The 22,515-nt window shown below is 40.7% G+C and overlaps 1 protein-coding gene across 2 annotated transcripts in view; it reads right to left on the bottom strand.

Annotated features, from left to right (window-relative positions):
- Positions 1 to 22,515, bottom strand: part of ANXA6 (annexin A6) — a 45,205-nt gene that overhangs the window by 11,393 nt on the left and 11,297 nt on the right. For both annotated transcript variants that reach the window (XM_063292181.1, XM_063292182.1), the window contains exons 3-18: positions 22,050 to 22,140; positions 20,559 to 20,653; positions 18,736 to 18,849; positions 18,474 to 18,564; positions 17,924 to 18,003; positions 17,778 to 17,834; positions 16,795 to 16,888; positions 11,751 to 11,846; positions 10,993 to 11,051; positions 9,647 to 9,769; positions 9,257 to 9,315; positions 7,260 to 7,338; positions 6,171 to 6,252; positions 2,339 to 2,433; positions 946 to 1,059; positions 523 to 613 (exon numbers count right to left, since the gene is read on the bottom strand). In XM_063292181.1, coding sequence (XP_063148251.1) covers positions 523 to 613; positions 946 to 1,059; positions 2,339 to 2,433; positions 6,171 to 6,252; positions 7,260 to 7,338; positions 9,257 to 9,315; positions 9,647 to 9,769; positions 10,993 to 11,051; positions 11,751 to 11,846; positions 16,795 to 16,888; positions 17,778 to 17,834; positions 17,924 to 18,003; positions 18,474 to 18,564; positions 18,736 to 18,849; positions 20,559 to 20,653; positions 22,050 to 22,140 — 1,420 coding nt within the window. The remainder of the gene's footprint in view (positions 1 to 522; positions 614 to 945; positions 1,060 to 2,338; positions 2,434 to 6,170; positions 6,253 to 7,259; positions 7,339 to 9,256; positions 9,316 to 9,646; positions 9,770 to 10,992; positions 11,052 to 11,750; positions 11,847 to 16,794; positions 16,889 to 17,777; positions 17,835 to 17,923; positions 18,004 to 18,473; positions 18,565 to 18,735; positions 18,850 to 20,558; positions 20,654 to 22,049; positions 22,141 to 22,515) is intronic.

The raw sequence follows: 22,515 nt of genomic DNA, 5'->3' as shown, positions 1-22,515 counted from the left end.
AAAATACATGTTTAAGTCTTGGAGACTCCCACCATGATAATGCCACCAACATCTAGAAAACAACAGTGTTTCATCAACTCCCACTTGGATTTTATATTTATATTTATTGTTTTAGTATTCTGGTTTTCACTTCGTAATTTTATATGTGGATGTTTTTAAAAGGATAATTTTATTGTAAACTGCCCAGAGTCCCCCTTTTTGGGGGGAGATGGGTGGTGATAGAAATTTGAACAATCAATCAATCAATAAAATCATCCACATATATTTTCCTAAGGTACATTAATTCCACATTAAGTAATTTGCTTTATTTCCTGGATGCATCATAAATTTGAAATTTCCCTTAACTTTTCCAGTATCCTTTCAAACGAATGCATCCTGTTGGACTGGAGCAGTATATAAACACCAGTGAGTAAGTAAAGAAAGACAGTATTTAAGCATTTTATAAAGCAAGTGATACTTTTCTCTCTTCTTAATGCTCATACAGCCATCTCCCCCTTGAGAATTACCCAAGAAACTCTTTACCTTCTTTATATGCTGCATTAATTGCTTGGATCTCTTGGTTATTCCGTGTGGCCAAAATTTCAATGAGAACACTCTCATCAGTTCCAGCCCCCTGCAGTGATATGAAGATATTTGACCATTTAGTCATTGTTAATATTTCAGGGTAATTAAGTGCCCACATTTCTAGGGAATGCCAACGATTAAGGACACTGATGTCCTGATACTTCCCTTCAGCTTCTGGGGAAAAAAAATGGTCCTCAGGAAGGAGCTAATCAGCCTGAGCTGGCAATCTTCAGTAAGAAGGAATATCCCTCATTCTCTCAAGGACTTAATTACTCTCTGAGATAAAGGCAAAATAAGGAGTTTTTCCACTCTCCTGTTCCTTGTGGGTTAAATTTACCTTGGTGTTCTTCAAATCCCTTATTAAAAAGAAATCTTCTCTACCTCCATGGCTTTCTTCAGTTGCTTTGCATCATAGTAGGCTGGTGGCATCATCAGTCCAAGAATAACCTTCCCCAAGGGTCCAGATATTTCAGATTTCAGGTCTGCCATAAGGTCCTATCACAGAAGACACTCATGAAGGAAAACAAATCAGAAACTCCAAAGAACTGATGAACAGTCAGGAAGATAATGCTGAGTTAGAACAAAGGCTCTGACATGACACGATGGTGTGGGGACTGGCCACTTGTGGCCATCCAGTTTTTTTTTTAATTCTGTCTCACATTTCACAATTCTATCTAGCAAGCATGGCCAATAGTGAGGCTTTCTGGAAACTAAAGTCCATCTATTCCTATTGGGCTGCATATTACCCTCCCTGCTCATCAGATCTGTGTTTGTAATATATGCAATATTCTGGAGTGTTAACCTTTTCTCAAGACTAAAGCAGGAAGGAAGAATGGCAACAAATAGAGGAGACATGTTTTGACCTAAGAACAGACTCAAGTTGCTCCCACATGGAGGTAGAGCTTAATAATAAGAGCTTAGTAATTATTGGTTTGATAAGAGGCTTTCTCCAGAGTCAGAATCTGCATAAAGCACAGATTAAAAGTAATCTGTAATTAAAAATATAAGCACCCAAATAATTACATGCTGTATCCCTCAATGCAGTTCTATACTTATAGGCCAGTTTGCCAGACACAAGGAAGATACATAACTCATCCTTTTCATCACCTGCCTAAAACTCTTAACTGAATAAGCATTCAGGCACATCTGGGCAAGATGGAAAGAGATGGCCTTTAAAAAGAAAAAAGACTGACAGACATGGGTGGTGATATAGATAGTAAATTGGTCCATGATACCTGGCAAGGAAGGGGGATGACTTTTTTTTCCAATATACTTTTCTCACCCTGAATGTCTCATGCATCCAAATAATTTTAGGGCACACAGCAGATAAAAGCTTCAGAGAGGGGGAAGCTCTGCAAATACCCAAGTATTATAATCATGCTCCTCTTTGCTCTCTCTCCTGTGCAACTAGATTTTCTGTTTTCTTTTTAAAAAACAAAGAAGATGGGCACCTGGACCTCCAGCACACCTTACATATTTATATCAGCATTCTTACATTTAGAGACCTTAAAATGTGTTCAGCTAATCCCCCATAGTCTTGAGCTAGCAAAGGCAGTTCCTGGAAATGATGCAGTTGAGATGGTTATGCAGCTGTTCTAGAAGGCACCTCGTTGGGGAAGGCAGCCAATGGAAGGATAATCTTAATTCTTTATTCTTAAAAATAACACCATACTTAAAGTAGACAATCAATATAACAGCTACTGCAATAATCAAATCAATTGTATGCCGTGGGAAGGGAACGAGGAGATGCAAGAGAAGAGATCATGCTAATTACCCGGCCATAATGAGACTTGTATGCTCTTATGATTTCTTGCCTCTGATCATTACTCCTCTGGGTGACAACCTCAGTGATTGCATCTTCATCAGTGCCTGAAACCCAGAAGAGAGAAAATATTCAACCAGTTTGTTTCAGTCAACCTGGTTACAGCCCTGCACAATTGACTAAAGAAATTGTAAGTTAGGCGCAGCCAAGAGTTTGTAGCAAAGGTAAAAGCAAATCAGTGCATGAAGATATTTGCTCAACAGCATCAGGACATTGTAACACCTTGCTTCTGGTTACCATGTGGAAGATTCCTGAACTATTCCTGTGGGGAATGATTTGCATGCAGCATACTCAGATGGTTATCACATGGCCCTATAGACTGTAATGTCATTCCTGTTTTAAAAATAGATTTGGGAGTGGCAGAAAGAAATACACCCAACCTACTTGAAATGCTACTGCATGTGAACTATTGCCGTTAGTGCAACCAAAGCCTCAAGCATGCGCCTGCTCTTCAATTCAAGCCACGATCTCTAACCTAGAAACTACTTTGCAAGCCAACATCCTGTTGCCCACGTCTCACTAATTACAGTGGTTATGCAGCAGGAAGGAGTGTGACAGTGGGTGTTTTTTTCAACAGCTCCCTTCCTTTGGAATAGTCTGCCCCCTGAAGCCAGGATGCCCCCCAGCCTCATGGCCTTCTGGGAGGTGAAAACTGGCTCTTCCAGAAGGCCTTTGGGGAGTAATTATAACCAACAGGGCCATACCAAACAAATCTTAGTTCATTAATTTTAGTAATTTGGGAGGTTTGATTGGGATTTTACTATTTTAAAATATTGATTTTTATACTTCATTTGTTTTAAGGCACCTAGAGTCTGTTGAGTTTCAGGAAGTGAAACTCTCCTAAATAAATAAATGCAATATTTTTTTATGGTATTTTGGATGAAAGCCCAGGGAATATCTCTTACTGAGCAGTATAAAAACACAACAAATAGAAAACAAATCATTTGTGAAATAATTCAGCTGTTTCCAGCCACCATTCTGAATATATTCTTCATTTTCTTCCTGCCACACTGAATTTAAGCAAGATAACAAAATATCAAGACCAAGCAACTGCTTAAGAGAGCCAGTTTGGTCTAGCGGTTAAGGTGCTGGGCTAGAAACAAGGAGACCGGGAGTTCTAGTCCCACCTTAGGCATGAAAGCCGGCTGGGTGACCTTGGACCAGCCAGTCTCTCTCAGCCCAACCTACCTCACAGGGTTGTTGTTGTGGGGTAAATAGGAGAAGGAAGGAGCATTAGGTATGTTCGCCACCTTGAGTTATTTATAAAAACAAAGGTGGGATAGAAAATAAATAAAATACAAAAATAAATAAAATGTGTTATCAAATTTACCGCATAAGAAAATCTCTATTTTGAGCATTCCTCCTAACTACAATGAGCTGTTGATACAACAGTGCATCTACTGTATCTCAGAGGATGCAGTAGAGTATCATTTGGTCACAGTCAGTAACCAACAAGACGCAAGGAATTTCCCTCGGTAAGGTTTCTATGGAGCATTTTCTCCGTGGATGAACTGTGTCCGATGATGGCTCCTAGCAACATTAGAACTTGTCTTCTTTTTCCAGAAGCACAAAACCAGAAGAGTGACCAGTTTGTTCTGGAAGACTTGACACTTTTTCTTCCATGATTCAGGAGTGTGAACTATATCTCAAAATGTACCTTTTGTAAATCTAGTAAGCAGGACTAAGGGTGATGCAACTCCTTCCTTCCAGTATTTGTGCCTTTTTCATTTTGTGCTTATTTAACTTTAAAAGGACATTCCCTTTTGCATTATACAAACGCAATCATAGAACCTGTATTGAACATAATTAAATGGCACAACAGACATAGCAATATACTGTAATTGTAGGCTGTCTTTCCTAAAATACATGTGCATTTGAGATGTGCAATGATCTATAATGCACTCAGCATGGGGCTCCCTTGAACCAACTCAAAGCTTCATCTGATCTGAAATGCAGCTGCCCATCTGCTACGTAACTGAAATCAGCAGGTTCACTGCAGGCATTGTATTGGTTTCTCATTTGTTTCTGGGTCCAATTCAAGGTGCTGACTATCACTTTTGAAGTCCAACAGGGTTCAGCATCTGGCTACATTCAGAGTCATTCTTCTCAGCAGACTCAACCAACCCTATGTGATCACTGAGGGAGGGTGGGAAGGGAGCGGAACTGGGACCCAACGATGTGCCTTTTCAGTGACAGCTCCTATCCTTTGGAATCCTCTAAAGATGTTCCATCCATGATTAGAAACACCACCAACTTCCTGGCCATTAAGAAGGCTTTAAAGTGAGCGTTTGCTCTGCAGGTGTTATTACAGACACCTCTGATGCTGAAGGACAGAACCTGGAGGAATCTCAACCAGTGGGTGGGATGTCAACAGGTAGTTGAGTCAGACAACAGGGAGTCAGATCCTGACCCTGGGAGTGTGTCTAGCTCTAAAACACACTAAAGAGGACTGAGCAGCAGAAGCCTGCAGAACCCGCTGAGATATAGGCTTCAACTGCTCTAATTAGGCAAAGCCAGGAACTTCAGCTGTATGAGAGCAGCTCCGAGACCTTCCCACTTGCTGTTTGGAAACACCTCTCCCACTTACTGATGTCCATTTCCTTCGTTTCTCATTTTTGGTTCCTCCTGACATCTTGCCCTGCAACTGGAACTGTGGTTTGTGAACCTGAATGGGATCTTTTGGACCATGAATTCTAGACTATTGGACTTCATCTGAAAGAAGCAGGCCTGTTGCCCCTGGCTGTTCTCAACCAACAGATTTGCTAAAAACACTCAGCTCTGAGCAGCAGGCAAAAGATGCTCTCTGCAAAGCTTCTCCCTAATTGACAATCAGAGCGGTCTCTTTTTCCGCTGTGTTGATTTGTGGCTGTCCTCCCTCTCCTCCTGTTTGCTGCTCAGCCTAGTTGAGGGCAAGTGTGTGGACGCTGATGGTACAAGGGCTGTCCGGATTAATTAGATAATACGTGATCCAGTTTGAAAGTTTTTGCTGTTTATAACCCTGCCTTGAGCCCTTCTTGAAATGAGCCGCCTATAAATACTTGTATGGATAAATAAAAAGTACCGTGATAACATTCATTTTACTGATTATACACTATTTGAACAATCTTCTATTTTTAAAAATTGGTTTTATCAGTTGCAAAATCCTATGCAGAACACCTTGTGTAAATAATACAGCACAGAGCAGATTTCTCCCAATCTAAGGATAACCCTTGCTATACAACTGACATCTTAATTTAACACACCCTTAAAGCGCTATTTTATGTAGAACCACAGTCACCTTTGCTCCTTGAATTCTACAAGCATAAAGATCACTAGGACACATAAAGCATCAAGGCACATAGTGAATGAGAAATGAGCTGGCTAGCCATTCATGGCTGCCTAGGATTTACTCAGATGTCAGTCTCCCCCAGTCAGCTATAAGAAGCAGATGGCTTGAAGGAGGACCACAGCCACTGGTACCTGAGAAATGTTTCAGAGTGTTTTTAAACATAAAATACTAATTCTAGTAGAACAAAACCTAGAAGCAGAGTTCTACATGGCACGGCTGAGGTGCAGATGACATCATTCCTAGAATGTGACAGGAGATGGGGAATGGGTTTATAAAATTACCTACACTTTAAAAGCATTCAGCTAGAAAAGACTGTCTTAGGAAGAAATCTGGCCAAGCAATAACACTTCCTCTCCTGCAAGTCTATAAATGTTATTACTTTACCAGTGAATAAAATGAAGAGTGTTTTTTCCTTCCTCTGCATCAGTGCAAAATCCATTACAAAGCTTTACTTACCAAACCCCTTCATGGCTTTCCTGAGCACTTTTGCATCACCATCAGCGTTGAAATTTGCAGCTGGATGAATGGTTCCTTTCAGCTGCAGAACAGTAAGAGAAGTTTACATTAAACCCATTTATTTTAAAGGGAGAGAGGAACAGAGAGAGGGCAAAGCAGAAGGGTGTCCAAATAATGCACCCCCAATCTCCCAACAATTGCTATTTTATTTACAACAAGATATAATAAAACAATTGGAGAGCAGCTGGATACATTTCATGCCCATGCGTCTCTCAGTGTGGAGGGCGTCTTTCAAAGATATTTCAAGTTCCCAATGTATCTTTCTGGTCACATCAGCAACCTTCTGGACATTAATTCAGAAAGACATGATTTCTTTAGGACTGACTATCCAACCATTTCACATGCAAAAAGGCTAGGATGAATTCATACAGCCCATTCCAGTGAGGACATAATCTAATCATTGTGCCTGTTTGTTTCTTTGTATTAGGCAATGTGTCATGATGGGAAAATAATCTGAGAAAGGAGGTTTACTTGGTAAAACAATCCATTAATGTGTGGCATGTGTGAATTCACCCTTTGAAAGTGATTAGTGAAATGTTTAGTATTTTGAATAGCTCACACAGCAAAACAAGCAAAAAAAAGAAAACCTACCTATTGCTAATCTGATTTTGTAACACAGCACTATGGATTTTCTTAACATAGCCATAAGGATCCATATTACAGATGCATTTATAAAGCTGTGGTGATTCTGCTGTGTGCACATGGGCACTTAAAACAAAGCACTCCACTGGACAGTTTTTTAGTTTTACCATCAGTAAAGATATCCTTTCAGTACAAGGGAACAACTAACATCTTCAAATGTTAATTCCTAAGAATGCAGAAGACCAGGGAAGGGGAAAATACATTTTCTAACTATGAACTCATAGTGGGTAAAGTTCCATGTTTAGAAAGTGTTTGAAAGGGAGAGCTGCTGAGTAGGCAGGATAGCCAAGAGGCCTAGCTGGACAGCATTAACAGTGCATTGAGTGAAGCGGTTGTGATTTTGAGCCAGCAAGCCACAGGATGGGGAAGGGAAGGGTGGCTTCTGACCTCCAGTTTGGCCACTGCACTAAGTTCCCACATCTGATAGGCCACCTGCGCAGCTTCAGGGAAGAACTCACCTGCAGCACTGGAAAGGGAGGGATGGAAAGACACAAGGTGGAGACATTTGCAGAGACACGTTAAAACATGAAGATGCAGATTCTGTGCAAATCAGCTGGTGCCAGTCACACTGTTCTAACCCTTCCCCACCTAAATTCCCAAATAATATCATCTATCTATCTCTTCAGTAATAACCTTGTACATTTTTATAAGAGGCATGGTAGAAAGCAGGCTAGTTGATTGCTGTGCTTCCTGAAGCAAAAGGGTGAGAGGTTTCTTTTTTCCTCTCTTTGCAAAACACAGTTGGAGTCCTCCTTAATCTGTACTAATATTAAAATCCTATGCTAGCCCAACTCTAAAATCTTGATTAGGCCCAATCTCTTGCTTTTGAGTAAGAAGGAAGCATCAACACAACTTTGGGCTTTGAATGAAGAGAAAAGGTGGGAAGAGAATGAATGCAAGTACCCTTTGTCTCAAATGTATCCTGCAAGGCTACTTCTTCAGTTGAAAATTGTATTTCAGCATCATTTGGGAATTAATGCAAGAGATTCTAGGATCTCTTTAAAAGATGATGTGTTAGTACTGCTGCCACTCCACTCTTCCTCCGCATTGATTCCCATACTGCGTAAGAGCTTTATATAGTGGGTGTTCTCATGCTTCAGTAAATCACTGGTCATCACAACCAGCACTACACTATTGACACATAAAATTTTCCCAAACCATCATCCCAGCCAATCTACTACTTTCTAGATGTCCTGGACTTCAGCACTTAACATTTGTAGCTATCAGAGCCAATGGCTATGGTGACCAAGGATAATGAGAGCTGGCATCCAATATATCTGAGATGCAGTAGGTTGGTGAAGTCTGGTCCAAACTGTATCACTATAAAACCTCACAGGTTCAGCTACTGCATTTGGGCAATAGCAGACAGGCAGTAGCATATATGCCCACACACTGGATCAAGTTCTGATATGGAGGTATGGAGAAATAGAGGGGAACCTTGAACCTGCTTAGTTCTAGCATACGGAGGCATAATCATGGAGAAGGATAATAATTAGTTGTTTGCTGATCAGAGCATTTCAAAACATATAGCAATGTGCTCCTGCTGCATTTTGTGGCTGATTATGATTACAAATACATTATAATACAGGTAGTCCTCAACTTATGACCACAATTGGGACCAGAACTTCTGTCACTAAGGGAGGCAGTTGTTAAGTGAGTCACGCCTGATTTTACAACCTTTCTGCTGCAGTTGTTAAGTGAATCATGTGTGTTGTTAAGAGAGTCCGGCTTCCCCCACTAACTGTTTATCAGAAGCCGGCTGGGAAGGTCACAAATGGCAATCACGTGACCCCAGAATGCTGCAACCATCGTAAACGCATGCCAGTTGCCAAGCACCTAAATTTTGATCTCATGACCGCGGGGATACGGCGAAGGCCGTAAGTCACTTTTTTCACCAACATCATAACTTTGAACGGTCACTAAATGAATGGTTGTAAGTCAAGGACTACCTGCGTGGTTGATTATTTGCCATAAAGTCGGTGTCAGCTCTTAGTGACCACATAGATAGATTTCCCCATGATTATAATATGAACATTAGAGTATTTTAAAAGGCTTGAAGTCCTTCCATGTAGAAAAACACATATTCAGCCCCCCAACAACAACCAAGGTAAAGGGTCTGCTGTCCAAGGATGTTCCAATTGGCCATCCTCAGACAAAAACCCTCACTTTCCAGAAAAACTTCTAAAATTTTGGGGGAGGGTATTTGCTATAACAGAAACCAGCCCTGCAAGGAAAAAAAAACCCTTTCATATTCCACTTGGGAAATATTATTATTGGAGGTACAGGTTCAAAAAGAGTTTCAGCAACTGAGAATCATTAAAAAGCATTCCTCCTCTCCTCCCTGCCCCCACCCCCAAGAAAGGATACTTCAGAAGCGGACTTACTCATCATCTCCGCCACACAGTTTCAGCAGTGCTTTTTTGTAGTCACCTGATGTGTCACTCTGCAAAAGGGAGAAGAGAGAAAAACTCAGGCCTTCACAACTGTAGCAAAAGTACAAGTCATCTGTAAGATGAAAGTCATATTATCTAAATGCATGCCACAAAGACTAAGCTAGGCTCTCGGAAAAGAAAGTTTAACCCAAACTCTCTCTCAGGTTACCTGAATCATTCTGTGCTGACGACCTCTTCCAAGCATAACAAGAAAACAAGAGCAAGAGTGAGATACCAGGTACCTTCAGAAGTACTAGATTCCTGGTCAATGCATTATAAATACAAAGAAAATGCTATGATAAATTTCACACACCCTCCGCACTGCAAACACCCAGTATTTACCTCAATCATGTGATGCAAAGACTTCTCATGCTTAGTCCGGAATATCTCCCGAATATCCAACATATCAATCTCACTCCGTGACACCATGATGCGAATCAGCGTGTTGTCCCTTGTCCCAAAGCCCTAAAATGAACCAGTTAAGGTCACAAAAATCCGAAAGGGACACAGGATGCTCAAGAGCCTTAATGAATACAGCAACTTATGGAAGATGCTAGAATTCAATCTGGGAGGCCATTCCCAGTCACTACCTGCATCTCAAAACTCCTTCAAATGATTTTTCATCTTCTTTCTACATGTGACTTCTATTACAATTCGTCTATCAGCTGTATTTATCATTTTTTGAAATGCCAGATATAATATCAATAGTGCATGCTACTTGTGCCTCGTAACTTACTAGGAGGGTCAGCCTTATTTTCAGCCATGGAGAAATTTATAGGACATCCTAGACAAAATGTTGCTTTGGAATAATGCTCATAGACTGTATGCCTCACTGAAGGGAACTGATTCATCATTTGCAATAGTTTTATTAGCAGAAGAATAAGGTGACATTTTCTAAAGTCATTAACTATAATGGTAATCACTGACTGATACACTTGAGACAATTTTACTGGCTTAACCTTCATTTTATGGTAAGTCAATTATGTTTCATTATTCTTTATTAATTGCTTACATTATTCTGAATACGTTCCTCCAAATATGGCTTGTTAATACTTTTTGTTAAAGCCAATGTTTGGCTAAGAAATGATTAAAAACCTTGCATTAAAAATATGGATCATATTAAAACCTGTAAATACATTGAATGAATGAATGGCCAATTCTTTTTTAAAACATCAACACTTATTTGCATTAGTCTGTGTACCAATCCTGATTATACAGTAAGTTTCATTATTCATATAATGAATTGTGACTGGTGAGAGCTATGGCAAGTTGCTTCTTGTTGAAAAAACATTTATGATCCAAACATGGCTGTCTAAATAGATCTGATTTATTCAACAGCTTCAAAACCCTGTTTCAAATGCAAGTGGTGGTATAATAAACTGTGCACACTTAGAATCTATATAGTTGACACAGATTCAAAACACACTTGTTAAGTCCAGCTTCTCATTTTTATGAACTATCATAGTAAAGGTCACAAGTTATAACTATTAAAACTGGCTAAGTGTTCATTCCCTGGAATTAAGTAGGTGGATGTGAATTTTAATTTCCATTCAATGTTTTAAACTTGATACTAGAAAAGTCCAAACAATTAAAATTTAGGGTAGTCAGTAATCATCCTCCAAATGTACAGAAGATACATACAGTAGGAGAGAAACGCCACTCTCCGGAATGCCTCAAGTAGTACTTACCTTCATTGCTTTGAACAATCTGTCAGCAAAATACTCAGCCGTACTCCTGATATTTTTCACTGTGGAGAAAACGTTAGGAGAAAGTGTTAGGTCTCTGGGATAAAAATGCATTTCCTGAAGCTCTTCAAAACCTGCTGTTTGGCATCTTAAAAGAACAAAAAAATGCCGTTGAATGTTGCGATGTGATGCACTCTTGAGTAGAGTTACAGGCAGCCATTCCCTCTTCTTGGACACTTAATTGCATTCCTTTCACCACTGTTTCCATATCCTCAACTCCCAAAGAACATGTAACATTTTCATAGGTCAGACGTTACTGCCAAGTTTTATTCTACATTCCCTGAATTTCCCTCTGGGCATACAACAACTACTACCCTTAAGTGTGTATGCTGTAATTTTTGCTTTAGAAGTATTAGCAATCAGAGAAAGAGATCCCTCTCTCTCTCCCCCACTTCTGTCTCAAAAAATTCGATAAAGTTGCTGGATGTTTGGAAATCATTCTACTTCTTCCTCATCAAAACAGGTTATAGGCATTCTATAAATATCTTCCTTATCTTAAAGTTAAATTCATATCGAAGGAGAATTAAGGAAAGTGCCTCTTGATGCATATAATGTTTTAAAACTACTGAACCAGGTATTTTTGAGGCATGTAATAATTGTACATACATGCCCATATTTAGTCTGACTAATCCTGGCTTTTGGAGTCCCTTCATGCTTGCTTCACTTCTTCAAAAAAACCTTATAAAATAGGACCAGCTCACCTACAGCCAGCATCAGTTTTTCAAAGTCCCCAGATAGTTCTCCCCGGATGCTTGCCTCAATAGGTTTTCCCGCAATCTTCAGATACTCATTGAAGACTGAAAAAAAGTGGGAGATAGGTATTGTCTCTCTCGCTCACACACACACATGGCTCTGGCTCACTGCTATATCAAAGGCATCTTGTGCTGAGTTCCAGAGAGCTACCTTGTTACCATAATATAATCTGAATGAAATACTTAACAATACTGCCATTTCGTATTGTTTAAAGCCAGGATTAGCAGCATCATGCACACATTACTAGTAGAGGGAGCCCCATGACTCTAATTATATCTAACATAATTTAAAAACACCAAACTCTTCAGACAGCAAAATCTTAAAGATCTCTATGTCATCACCTGGGATCTCAGGAGATTTGGGGCATATTCTACATTTTAAAAGTATTAAAATGTCTTTATTTTGATTTTTTTGTTTTTGTTTTAGCACCCACAACTCCAACGAACTCATGAAACGGTACTCACTTCCTTTGCTAACCCACTGTGCAAATAAAAGCCATAAATAACCAAATGTTCTTGATGCATCTTGAAAAGCCATTGTTCTGTTTTATTATTTGTTTCAGAAAAATCATGACCTTCACAATCACAAATCTCTAAATGAACTGAATCACAGCTGTGCAATAAAATGAAGTAGAAATTTTCTGCAAAAAGCAAGCTAAATTTATAAGCATAGCTCTTTATCATCTTCAAAAAGAATTATTAACACATTTTGGTCTTTCACTTTTCTCCTCTTAGGTTAAGCTTATTTCTGGGTAAAGATATGCTGTACTGTGCTGTTAGGGTAAAGGTAAAGGTTTCCCTTGACGTAAAGTCCAGTCGTGTCCGACTCTAGGGGGCGGTGCTCATCTCCGTTTCAAAGCCTTGGAGCCGGCGTTGTCATAGACACTTCCGGGTCATGTGGCCAGCATGACTCACGGAACGCCGTTACCTTCCCGCAGAAGCGGTACCAATTAATCTACTCACATTTGCATGTTTTCGAACTGCTTGGTGTGCAGAAGCTGGGACGAGCAACGGGAGCTCACCCCGCCGCGCGGTTTCGAACCGCCGACCTTCCGATCGACAGCTCAGCGGTTTAACCCGCAGCATAATACAAGAGTAGGGAATACTATTTACCTGACATACCTTAAACATTTAAAAACTTTCTACAAATATGTCCTACACAAAGCTTTTGATTTTAAGAAAACAGTTAAATCATGCATAATGATTTAACTATTTCTGGCAATTCGGTAGAAAATCTCAGATATTTATACAGCAAAGAGATTATGAAATAATATCTCCCTCAATTTAGATCAATGAAATAACTGTAATTAAAATATTTTCCAAAGAACATACAACACTGTTGTTGTGAAAGGCTAACTATTCATAAATGGCTATTTATTTCAGTCTTGGTTAACTATTTCTTTTCAGAAGGACATCAATCTTTTGCAGCAAAAAAGCTTGTGGCATTTTAAACACTAATTTTCACATATGCCTTCAAACCACTGCATCAAACATACCATTTTTTTGCAAACACCATTCCATAAAGTACTCTCAGCTTTGGCAATACTGTAATACTATTAAGACCCATTTATTGCATTAAACAATTATTTTATTTTATTTTATTTTATTTACTGAATTTTATCACCACCCATCTCCCCCGCCCCCCAAGGAGGGACTCTGGGCAGTTTACAAAACACAAAATTTAAAATACAATACCACCATAAATAAATATAAATATAAATAGATAAAAAATATAAAATATGGTAGAATCCAGATGGCTAAGATTGTACCTCAATCAGTGAGTATCAAGAGCTATTCTAAGGCACTAGCCATCCCCACAATTGACTATTCCTCACCCCGCTCCAGACACGCTGACACAACCAGGTTTTCAATTTTTTGCAGAAGTCCAGGAGTGAGGGAGCTTGTCTCACCTCTGGGGGAAGAATGGTCCAGAGGGCGGGAGCTACTGCAGAGAAGGCCCGTTTCCTGGACCCGCCAGATAAAATTCTTTTACAGATGGGGTCCATAACGTGCCCTCTCTGCATGACCGGGTGGGACGGTCAATGTGATGGGGATGAGATGGTCCCTCAGGTAACCTGGCCCCATGCCATGTAGGGCTTTAAAGGTGATAACCAACACCTTGAATTGGACCCGGAAGCAAACTGGGAGTGCAGCTCACGTAGCAAAGGTGTTACATGTGCTGACCTTGGGGCACCTAAAATTGCTCGCGCAGCTGCATTCTGGACCAGTTGAAGCTTCCGGATATTCTTCAAGGGTAACCCCATGTAGAGCACATTACAGTAGTCTATATGGGAGATGACCAGGGCATGAGTGACTGTTCAAAGGGCCACTCGGTCTAGGGAAGGGCATAATTCGCGCACAACACAAAGTTGAACGAAGGCCCTCCTGGCCACAACTGCCACTGCTAATCGAGCAGGAGTTGTGAGTCCAGGAGGACCCCCAAATTATGCACCAGGTCTGTCTGGGGCAGTGCAACCCTGTCCAGGACCAAAGATGATAATTTCCCAGATGCTGAGGAGCCATTAATCCACAGCCACTCCATCTTACCACGGTTCAACCAAAGCCTGTTGTTCCCCATCCAGGCCCCCACAGCCCCCAGGTACCTGGAAAGGGTGGCTATGGCATCACTTACTTCACCCGGGATGGAGATATATCATGGAGATGGATGATCTCCATGGATGATCTCCATGGATGATCTTACTTCACCCAGGATGGAGATATATCATCCACCCGGGATGGATGATCTCGCCCAGCAGATGTTGAAAAGGAGCGGGAAGAGTACCGAGCCCTGCAGCACCCCACAAAGAAGGGGCCGTGGGCTGGATCTCTCACTCCCTGTCAACGCTGATTGGGACTGGCCCAGGAGGAAGGAGGTGAACCAGCGCAGAACTATGCTGCCCACCACCAAATCCCTGAGCTGACCCAAAAGGATACCATGGTTGATGGTATCCAAAGCCGCTGAGAGGTCAAGAAGAGCCAGGATGGATGCCCCCATCCCGCTCCCGCCAGAGATCATCCATAAGTGCGACCAATGCTGTTTCCATCCCATAACTGGGCCTGAAACCTGACTGAAAGGGGTCTAGATAATCCGTTTCATCCAGAATCCTCTGGAGCTGCAACACCACCACTTTCTCAATCACCTTCCCCAAGAAGGAGGTGGGAGACTGGATGAAAATTGTCCAGAACAGTAGGGTCCAGCAATGGCTTCTTGAGGAGGGGGCGCACCAGCGCCTCCTTAAAGGCCGCTGGAAACGCCCCATCTCTCAAAGATGTATTTACTATCATCTGGGCCCTACCACATGTCACCTCCCAAGCTGCCTTCACCAGGGAGGTTGCTACGCAGCAGAGAGGCTCGTACAGTAGCAACACTCCCAACTGTTCTCAGGAGCCCAACATGAAGAACAGGGTCTCACAACCAGTCACTTGTAGAGCAGAGCCCCTGAAGGCCAGTAGAGATTCCCGGATGACAACAGCCACCCCTCCACCCCTGCCCTGGGGTCTCGGCTGGTGCCATACTCTAAACCCAGCCAGGCACATCTCTGAAAGAGGCACCCCTCCTTCCAGGTCCAGCCAGGTTTCGGTAATACACACCAGGTTTGCCCCCTCCTCCGTGATCAAATCACATATGAGGGGGGCCTTGTTGTTAAATGACCTGGCGTTAACAAGCAGCAGCTGGAGACCAGGGCCCCCATGAGTCTGCCGACCAGGACCTGGGTCTGAGCACATAGGGCAGGAACATGCCACCAGTAACAAACACCGGGGGCGTCTTCCACAAAGGTGGCCCACCCTCCCGCTCCCATCAGAGGAATCCCTGGCACATCACCACCTTGATAACCTGCCCTGCCCTACAACCCCCAGAGTCTCCAAGTCCAATTAACTTTGTTTTTGCTGGATTCAGAAATTGTGTTAAACCACGTTTTTTTTAACAAAGGTTTTTGAATAAACTACAATGCCTGAGTTTAGAAATACTGCTTAGCTGTAAGCAATGGTTTACAACCAGAATGGTTACGTTCATACAATATGCTAAATGAAAACTAAAGAAACCACTCATTACATAGCATGATAAGTGAAGCCAGCCAAATGCCAAAAAGGAGTGGATTTCTCAATTATATTTTTTTTAAACAGGAGCAAGAATAGTTTCATCATAAAGCAATTTTCTACAGGACAAGGTGAAACAAAAAAGTTAATAAGCAGTGAGCAAATGAACAGTAAAAATCAACTCCTTTTGTAGTACCTTTCCACATTTATTGAAAAAGAGTAACATTCAAAGATCTTTATTTTGGTGAATAAGACAACACTCAAGCACAATATCACAGATCAGATTCTGATCTAACTGAAAGCTATTCTCAGCAGTTCATGTGGCATGGTGACCAGATTCCAAAGAATACAGGTAGTCCTCGCTTAACAACCATTCATTTAGTGACAGTTCGCACTTACAACAGTGCTGAAAAAGCAGACTTGTGGCCAGTCCTCACACTTACAACCACTGCAGCATCCCTGTGATTATGATTTGGGTGCTTGGCAACCAGTTCGCATTTATGACCATTGCAGCATCCCACGGTCATGTGATTGCCACTTTTGACCTTCCCGGCTGGCTTCCGGCAAGCATAATCAATGGGGAACTGCATGATTTGCTTAACGACCATGTGGTTCGCTTAATGCCTGCAGTGATTCACTTAACGACCGCCACAAAAAGGGTCATGAAATCGGGTTGGATTTGCTTAATGACCACTTCATTTAGCAACCAAAATTCTGGTCCCAATTGTGGTTGTTAAGCAAGGACTACCTGTAATCTTAATGTAACTTTCACCTTTCCTTCCCTCCCTCCCTCCTTCCTCCAGATGACAAACTCATAGGCTCTTTCTATGCATCATTATCATACCAGGAAAATATATGAAGCCTTGCTAAAAAGGATCACAAGTTGCTAAGAAAGAATACAACTTGTGATTCAAATTATTTCTATTATTCCTTATACAGCAATGCTGCCGCTTACCTAGCCGAAGGTGTTGTTTGCTTCGGTTTCCAAGAATATAGATAAACTGGGCCTCATCTGTGCCCCATTTCTGCTCTCCAGCTTCCAACAAGTCCTTTTAGAAAACATAAATACACAGAACAATGTCAAAAAGGAAACAATGACTCTTACCATCAACCTCTTCAAAGCATCCTATCTTGAATCTCTACTGTCCTAAAATAATGATCCATATAACTCAAGTCAACATTACTGAATTCTTAAAACTGATATTTTAATATTGATCTGATAGCTCAATAAAAATTAAGTTCCCTTTATGTTAATATTTACTAGATGATTTTGAACCAATCACTTTCTCTCAAGACAACCTACCACACAGGTAGTTACTGTGAGGAAAATTGAGAAAGGATTGCTATGCATGCCACCTTCAGTTCCTGGTGAAAAGGCACTATATAAATGTAATAAATAAATACAGGACAAAACAAATATATCAAATCTATGGCAGATTGCCAAAGCCTTCAGGAATATATCTACAGATCAACCTAAACTCTAGGGCTATAAAATCTAGAATGAGCATATCTCCTTGAATTTAATACCAAAAATTCAATTGGGAATTCTTCTATTCTTCACTCTTTTACATTGATAAACTATAAATATTATCTACATCAAAAGAATAACTTAGCTTAGGAAACCAATCAGAGCTAGGCTGCCAGATCATTTGACTGGTAGTAGGAGTTTATGTGCTGGTGGAGATAATACAAACAAGCATTTTTTGGACCTGTTCTCATTTGCACTAACATGGGTGTTTCTGGGTATTTAGTTTTGATTACTACATAGAGGGCCATACTGCATGGAAGAGTAAACTCACATCAGAACTTGCAAAAATTATCTGGTCAAGACTCTGACTGACCTCTAGAATATACTCTTTTTCAGGACTGGATTTGTTCTTGCAAAAAAATAATATTCTTCCTTTGGTATATCATCACTTAGCCAGTACCATGACCTACCTTAGTATCTTGTTCCACTAAGTCTTCACTCACAACATCATCTTCTTCTCTGTTGCCCTATAGAAAAAACAAAGCATCAGTTCTTTTAGTATGGCGTAAATAAGGGATGGAATGAAAGCTACAAGAGAGCACAGAGACCAGCATACCTGAAGCAGTACAATGAGCATCTTCTTGAAGTGTCCTGAGGTGTCTGCTATGACATCTTCCTCCAAGTCCCTTTCACATGCTAAAAGAAATATACAAAAGTTACTAACCAGACTTGCTGCTTTTCTCATCTAATACGCAAGTGTGTTGTGTATTAACACACAGCCAAAAACAAAACTAAGCAAGCATTCATAAGTGCATTCCTCCACAAACTAACATCACAAGGACAAGGACAAAAGCAATGTATCAAGATAGTTGTACAAACTGAGCAAAAGGCTGAGAGAACCTTTGCCCACAATCACTGAAGTAAAGCTAAAACTTGTTATTGTTAGCATACATGTAGTATACTTTTGAATATCTTTAATTTTGTAATCTACTCCAGGAAATTCAAGATAAGATGCCCATTAGAGACTGAGAGAAGACATCAAAATAATTAACTTCATCTCAGTGATAATCTCTCCAGCGTGATCCTATACATCCTACTGCAACATTAACAACCATGGATTAATAGTAGCTGGAGCCAACTCAATAAAAAGCTCTTGCAGTAATCACCATCTTTGTAAGCCTCCACCAGAGCACAGATCTGCTGATTAGTCCGAGATGCCAGGATCTCAATCAGGCTCTTCTCATCAGTCCCAATCCCCTAGGAATAAAGAATATAACTATCTGTATCAGATGCAACACACTGCTACTTAAAAAGATGGAAAACTAAATGCTCTCCAAAAGAAAAATGTACTTTAAAAGTATAGTGAAGAGACTAGTACTGTCATGTGCTCCAGAAGCAACGACAACCATAATTAAACTCTTTCTTTACCTTTAGAGCATCTTTGATTTCCTTGGCATCAAAGTATTCCAAGGGCCTCATTAGACCCACAATCAGTTGTTCAAATTTTCCAGTCAATTCATATTTCAAGTCTGCAATCAGGTCCTAATGAAATGGAAGAAAAGGTGAGGAAATAAAACCAATTTGCTTGGCTCAGTTTGTTAGAAGACCGCTCACTGCAAAAAATATAAAATCTTAAGATCAATTAAAAACTGAATCCAATACTGGAGGCAGAGACAGATAAACTTTATGTTGCTAAATTAACGACTAGCATCTCCCTAGATAGGAAGCAAAGAAACAGATTGTTTTTAAATTAAAATCTAATCTACATGAATACCACTGTTAAGAACACATATTATTTTCACACGTGTGAAAGAACCGTTATGAGATTAAATGGTCTGAGAATGGTCAACAATTTCTTACATTAGTCATCCATCATTTGTGGCTGCCACAACTCTTCTCACTCCCCTTAAATTCTCTGAATAAACCAGAAGATTCAGCAGTAGAGAGACCAATCTTGTTTTCTACTTCATCCCCAGTTCTGACAACCAATATGTCATGAGCACCGTTGAGCTGAATGCATCAGCACAACGGCACACATGACAATACCTCGGAAGCAAGAGTAAGGGATTTAAAGATAAGCAAAGCACGCACAACAACAGACACAGACCCCGAGGAGAAGGGAACGACCCCGGGCGGAAGAACCAGTCATTAGAACACAAAGGGGGAAGAAAGAGCGACAAAGACAGGATCACGAGGCACACCTGAAGCTGTCAGCAGGGACGCAACGGATATCGCCCAGCTGACAACAATCACCGGCCGGAGGAAGAAAACGATTATGAGCGAAGCCCAGGGCACCAGCAGGGGCCCCGCAACCCCTCACCTACTGGCAACGAAGCATACAGGACTTGGGGGGATGACACAACCCAAGGTGGGGGGGCGCTGACCGGCGCGGGCTATTTAAACCCCGCACCGGCGCGCTCCCTTCACTCTCAGCTTTTTCTAGCTATGCACTATGCTGAAATAAACCAGAACCTGATTTTCCCTGAATTAGTGTCTGTGTTTTACTCAGTAGTAGGCAGCGCATGACACAATAGAACAACAAGCTTTCTTCTGTTTACATCTGTTTGAAGACATTTAGTGTAAAGTGAGACAGAACCCACCCAATCTCCTGAGTTCCAGAGATTCAAAGAAGCGGTAGCTCAAAGCAAGGAATTTTCAATTACGAATTGTTTCTACCCTGTTTGTACAATACATATGTTTGGGACACTCACTCATACATGTAGGACTCATGACCTACTTCCTCCTATTCTTCAACAAGGCAGAGTCTTATAGGTGTATGTGTATCCTGCACAAATAGATTTGAGGGATGGGAGGAGGTCTCCCCCTTGGAATATGGGGGCAGCTGCCAGATTAAAAGATGTGCTCACCACTGGCAATTCTGCATCATGACTAAAGATCCTAAAATTCTGTTTCAAGTATATCCTTGGTTCCTTAGTTGATCCAGGTCATTTACGTTGCACAGCACAACTCTGCTGTAGTTGGGGAGGAGGAGGTAAGAAGTCATTCTGACCACTGGTATATCATGACTGTGGAAAAAAGCCTTAAGAATCAGATCTACATAACATAGAGGAAGACAGTAATGAAGCATATCCACATCTATACCACCATATAAAACGCCTCTGAGACATGGGAGGGGTCAGGATATCTGGACGAATGAAAGTCTGCGATTCATAATCCAGTAATCAAAGATGAAATTGCAAGTCTTATATACATTCTTTTTTCCCCGTTTCCCCATTCATTCTGAGACTGACCTTTCCATAGAGAGCCTTGTATGCTTGGCAGATCTCAATTCTTTGTTTATTGCTCCTGGATGTTATGAGATCTAGTATTGCTTCTTTGTCACTGCCTGCAGAAGAAAAATGCCTCAGTTATTTTAAGGTAGCAAGATACTCAAAACTGACAGCAAAGTTATATAACACATATTAGACTCTGCTGTGAAAAATCCAGGTAAGAGTTCCATTTGAACTGGAACTGAGAAAACAGGAAGCACATTGACATCCATGCTCAGTTGGGAGGGTAAAATATTCCCTATTCCACTCCATGGAAAATGAGAGAAAAAGAAAGTAGCTCAGTGTAATGTGGGATAGGGACCTTAGAGGCAATTCTTGTGTATTCTCCCTCTTGCCCTTTAGCAGGAGGAACTATTTTGCTATTTTGAACAGTTTCACCTTGAAATTCTTACCTGGTTGGCACATCAGCATAAACATAAAATCCTAAATTTCTTTCTCCCAGAATTATCAGAACACCTATTCTACCACTTTCTCCCCAAACTAATCTGAGCTACAATATTTAATAGGACTTTTTTTTTTAAAGTAGCAAAATCCCTGTTGTGTTCCAAATACTTTATTTAACAAAGGAATGAAGAGTTTGGACAAGAATAAGAGTTGTACATACTTTGAAAAATATTTGGAAAAAGTACTGTGGACCTTTTTAAGCCCAGCACATCTCTGCTATTCATTAAATCAATCTGTTGTTTTTCAGGGTTGCAAGCAAGCTTGAAAAAAGTCTGTGACTGCTTTAAGAGTCATAGTAACTTTAATAAGTGAATTCCTTAAAAGAGTTACAACTTATTTTTCAGGCAAGCGGCTTATAAAATAGCATAAAAGTGCTAGCTTGACCTTGTGCAAGATTTGAAACATTTTTCTGGATGACTTCCAAAGTAGGGACAGCTCTAGTTTGTAGGTCTGCTGCTGAATCAGTTCTACCAATTGTCTGTATTGCTCCCTGACTAAGCAAAATAAACTCATGGACAGAAGAAGACATGTCATGAGCAAGACCCTTGTCAAAAAGGTTGGCCATCATTGTGTCAGTGTTGTTCTATCTCCCTCAAAGCTGATCAGGTGCAAAATATATATGCCAAAAGTAGAAAGCATGACTATCTATCCTTCCTTCTCACCATTCTTGCATACAATTTCCATAGAGAAAGAAAATGCACTGTTGAGGTCATTGCCATGAAATGCTCTTATTGGATTTTTTTTTAGGGAGGAGGGGTACCGTCAAGTTATTTTTGACTCCTGGAGGCTGTCTGAACAAGTCCCTGCAGTTTTCTAGGCAACATTTTTGGAATTGATTTCCTAAGGCTGAGAGAGAGTCACCCAAAGTCACCCAGTTGGCTTCGTGCCTAAAATAACCACTATTGATCTTTTAAAACACATGAATAGAACATCTTAAAATGCCAGATGTATATGAAAACCACAACAAGTTTTAATTCAGAATGACCGGAGAAAACATTGAAGACGTACCAAATCCCTTCATAGCATTATACAGTGCCTCTGCATCCTGGTTGGCATTAAAGTTTGGGTGATCCCTCACTGAACCCCTATATCTTCCAGCCTAGAAAAAAGAAGAGAAAAATCAAATTGTTAATCACGAAACATGTCATCTATACAATGTACAATAATCACAGAATCACAGTCTTGAAAGAGACCTTAGAGATCTACTAGTTCAATCCCCTGCCCAAAGATACAATCCTCAGACCATCCCAGACAAATGACTTTTGAACCCTTGCTTGAAAACCTCCAGTGATGGAACACCCATGATTTCAGGAAGCAGGCTGTTCCATTGCTTAATAGCTCTCACGGTCAGGAAGCCCCTCATTTCAAGTTTGGATCTCCCTCTGTAAAGCTTCTACCTGTTGGGTCTTGTCCTACCCTCAGGATCTACGGAGAATAAATCCACATCTTCTTCCTTATGAAAGCCTTTCAAGTA

Source organism: Candoia aspera, chromosome 2 (assembly GCF_035149785.1).
Source record: "Candoia aspera isolate rCanAsp1 chromosome 2, rCanAsp1.hap2, whole genome shotgun sequence".
Lineage (NCBI taxonomy): Eukaryota > Metazoa > Chordata > Lepidosauria > Squamata > Boidae > Candoia > Candoia aspera.
Note: the sequence above shows the minus strand (reverse complement) of the source record. Positions and strands in the feature narration are given on the sequence as shown.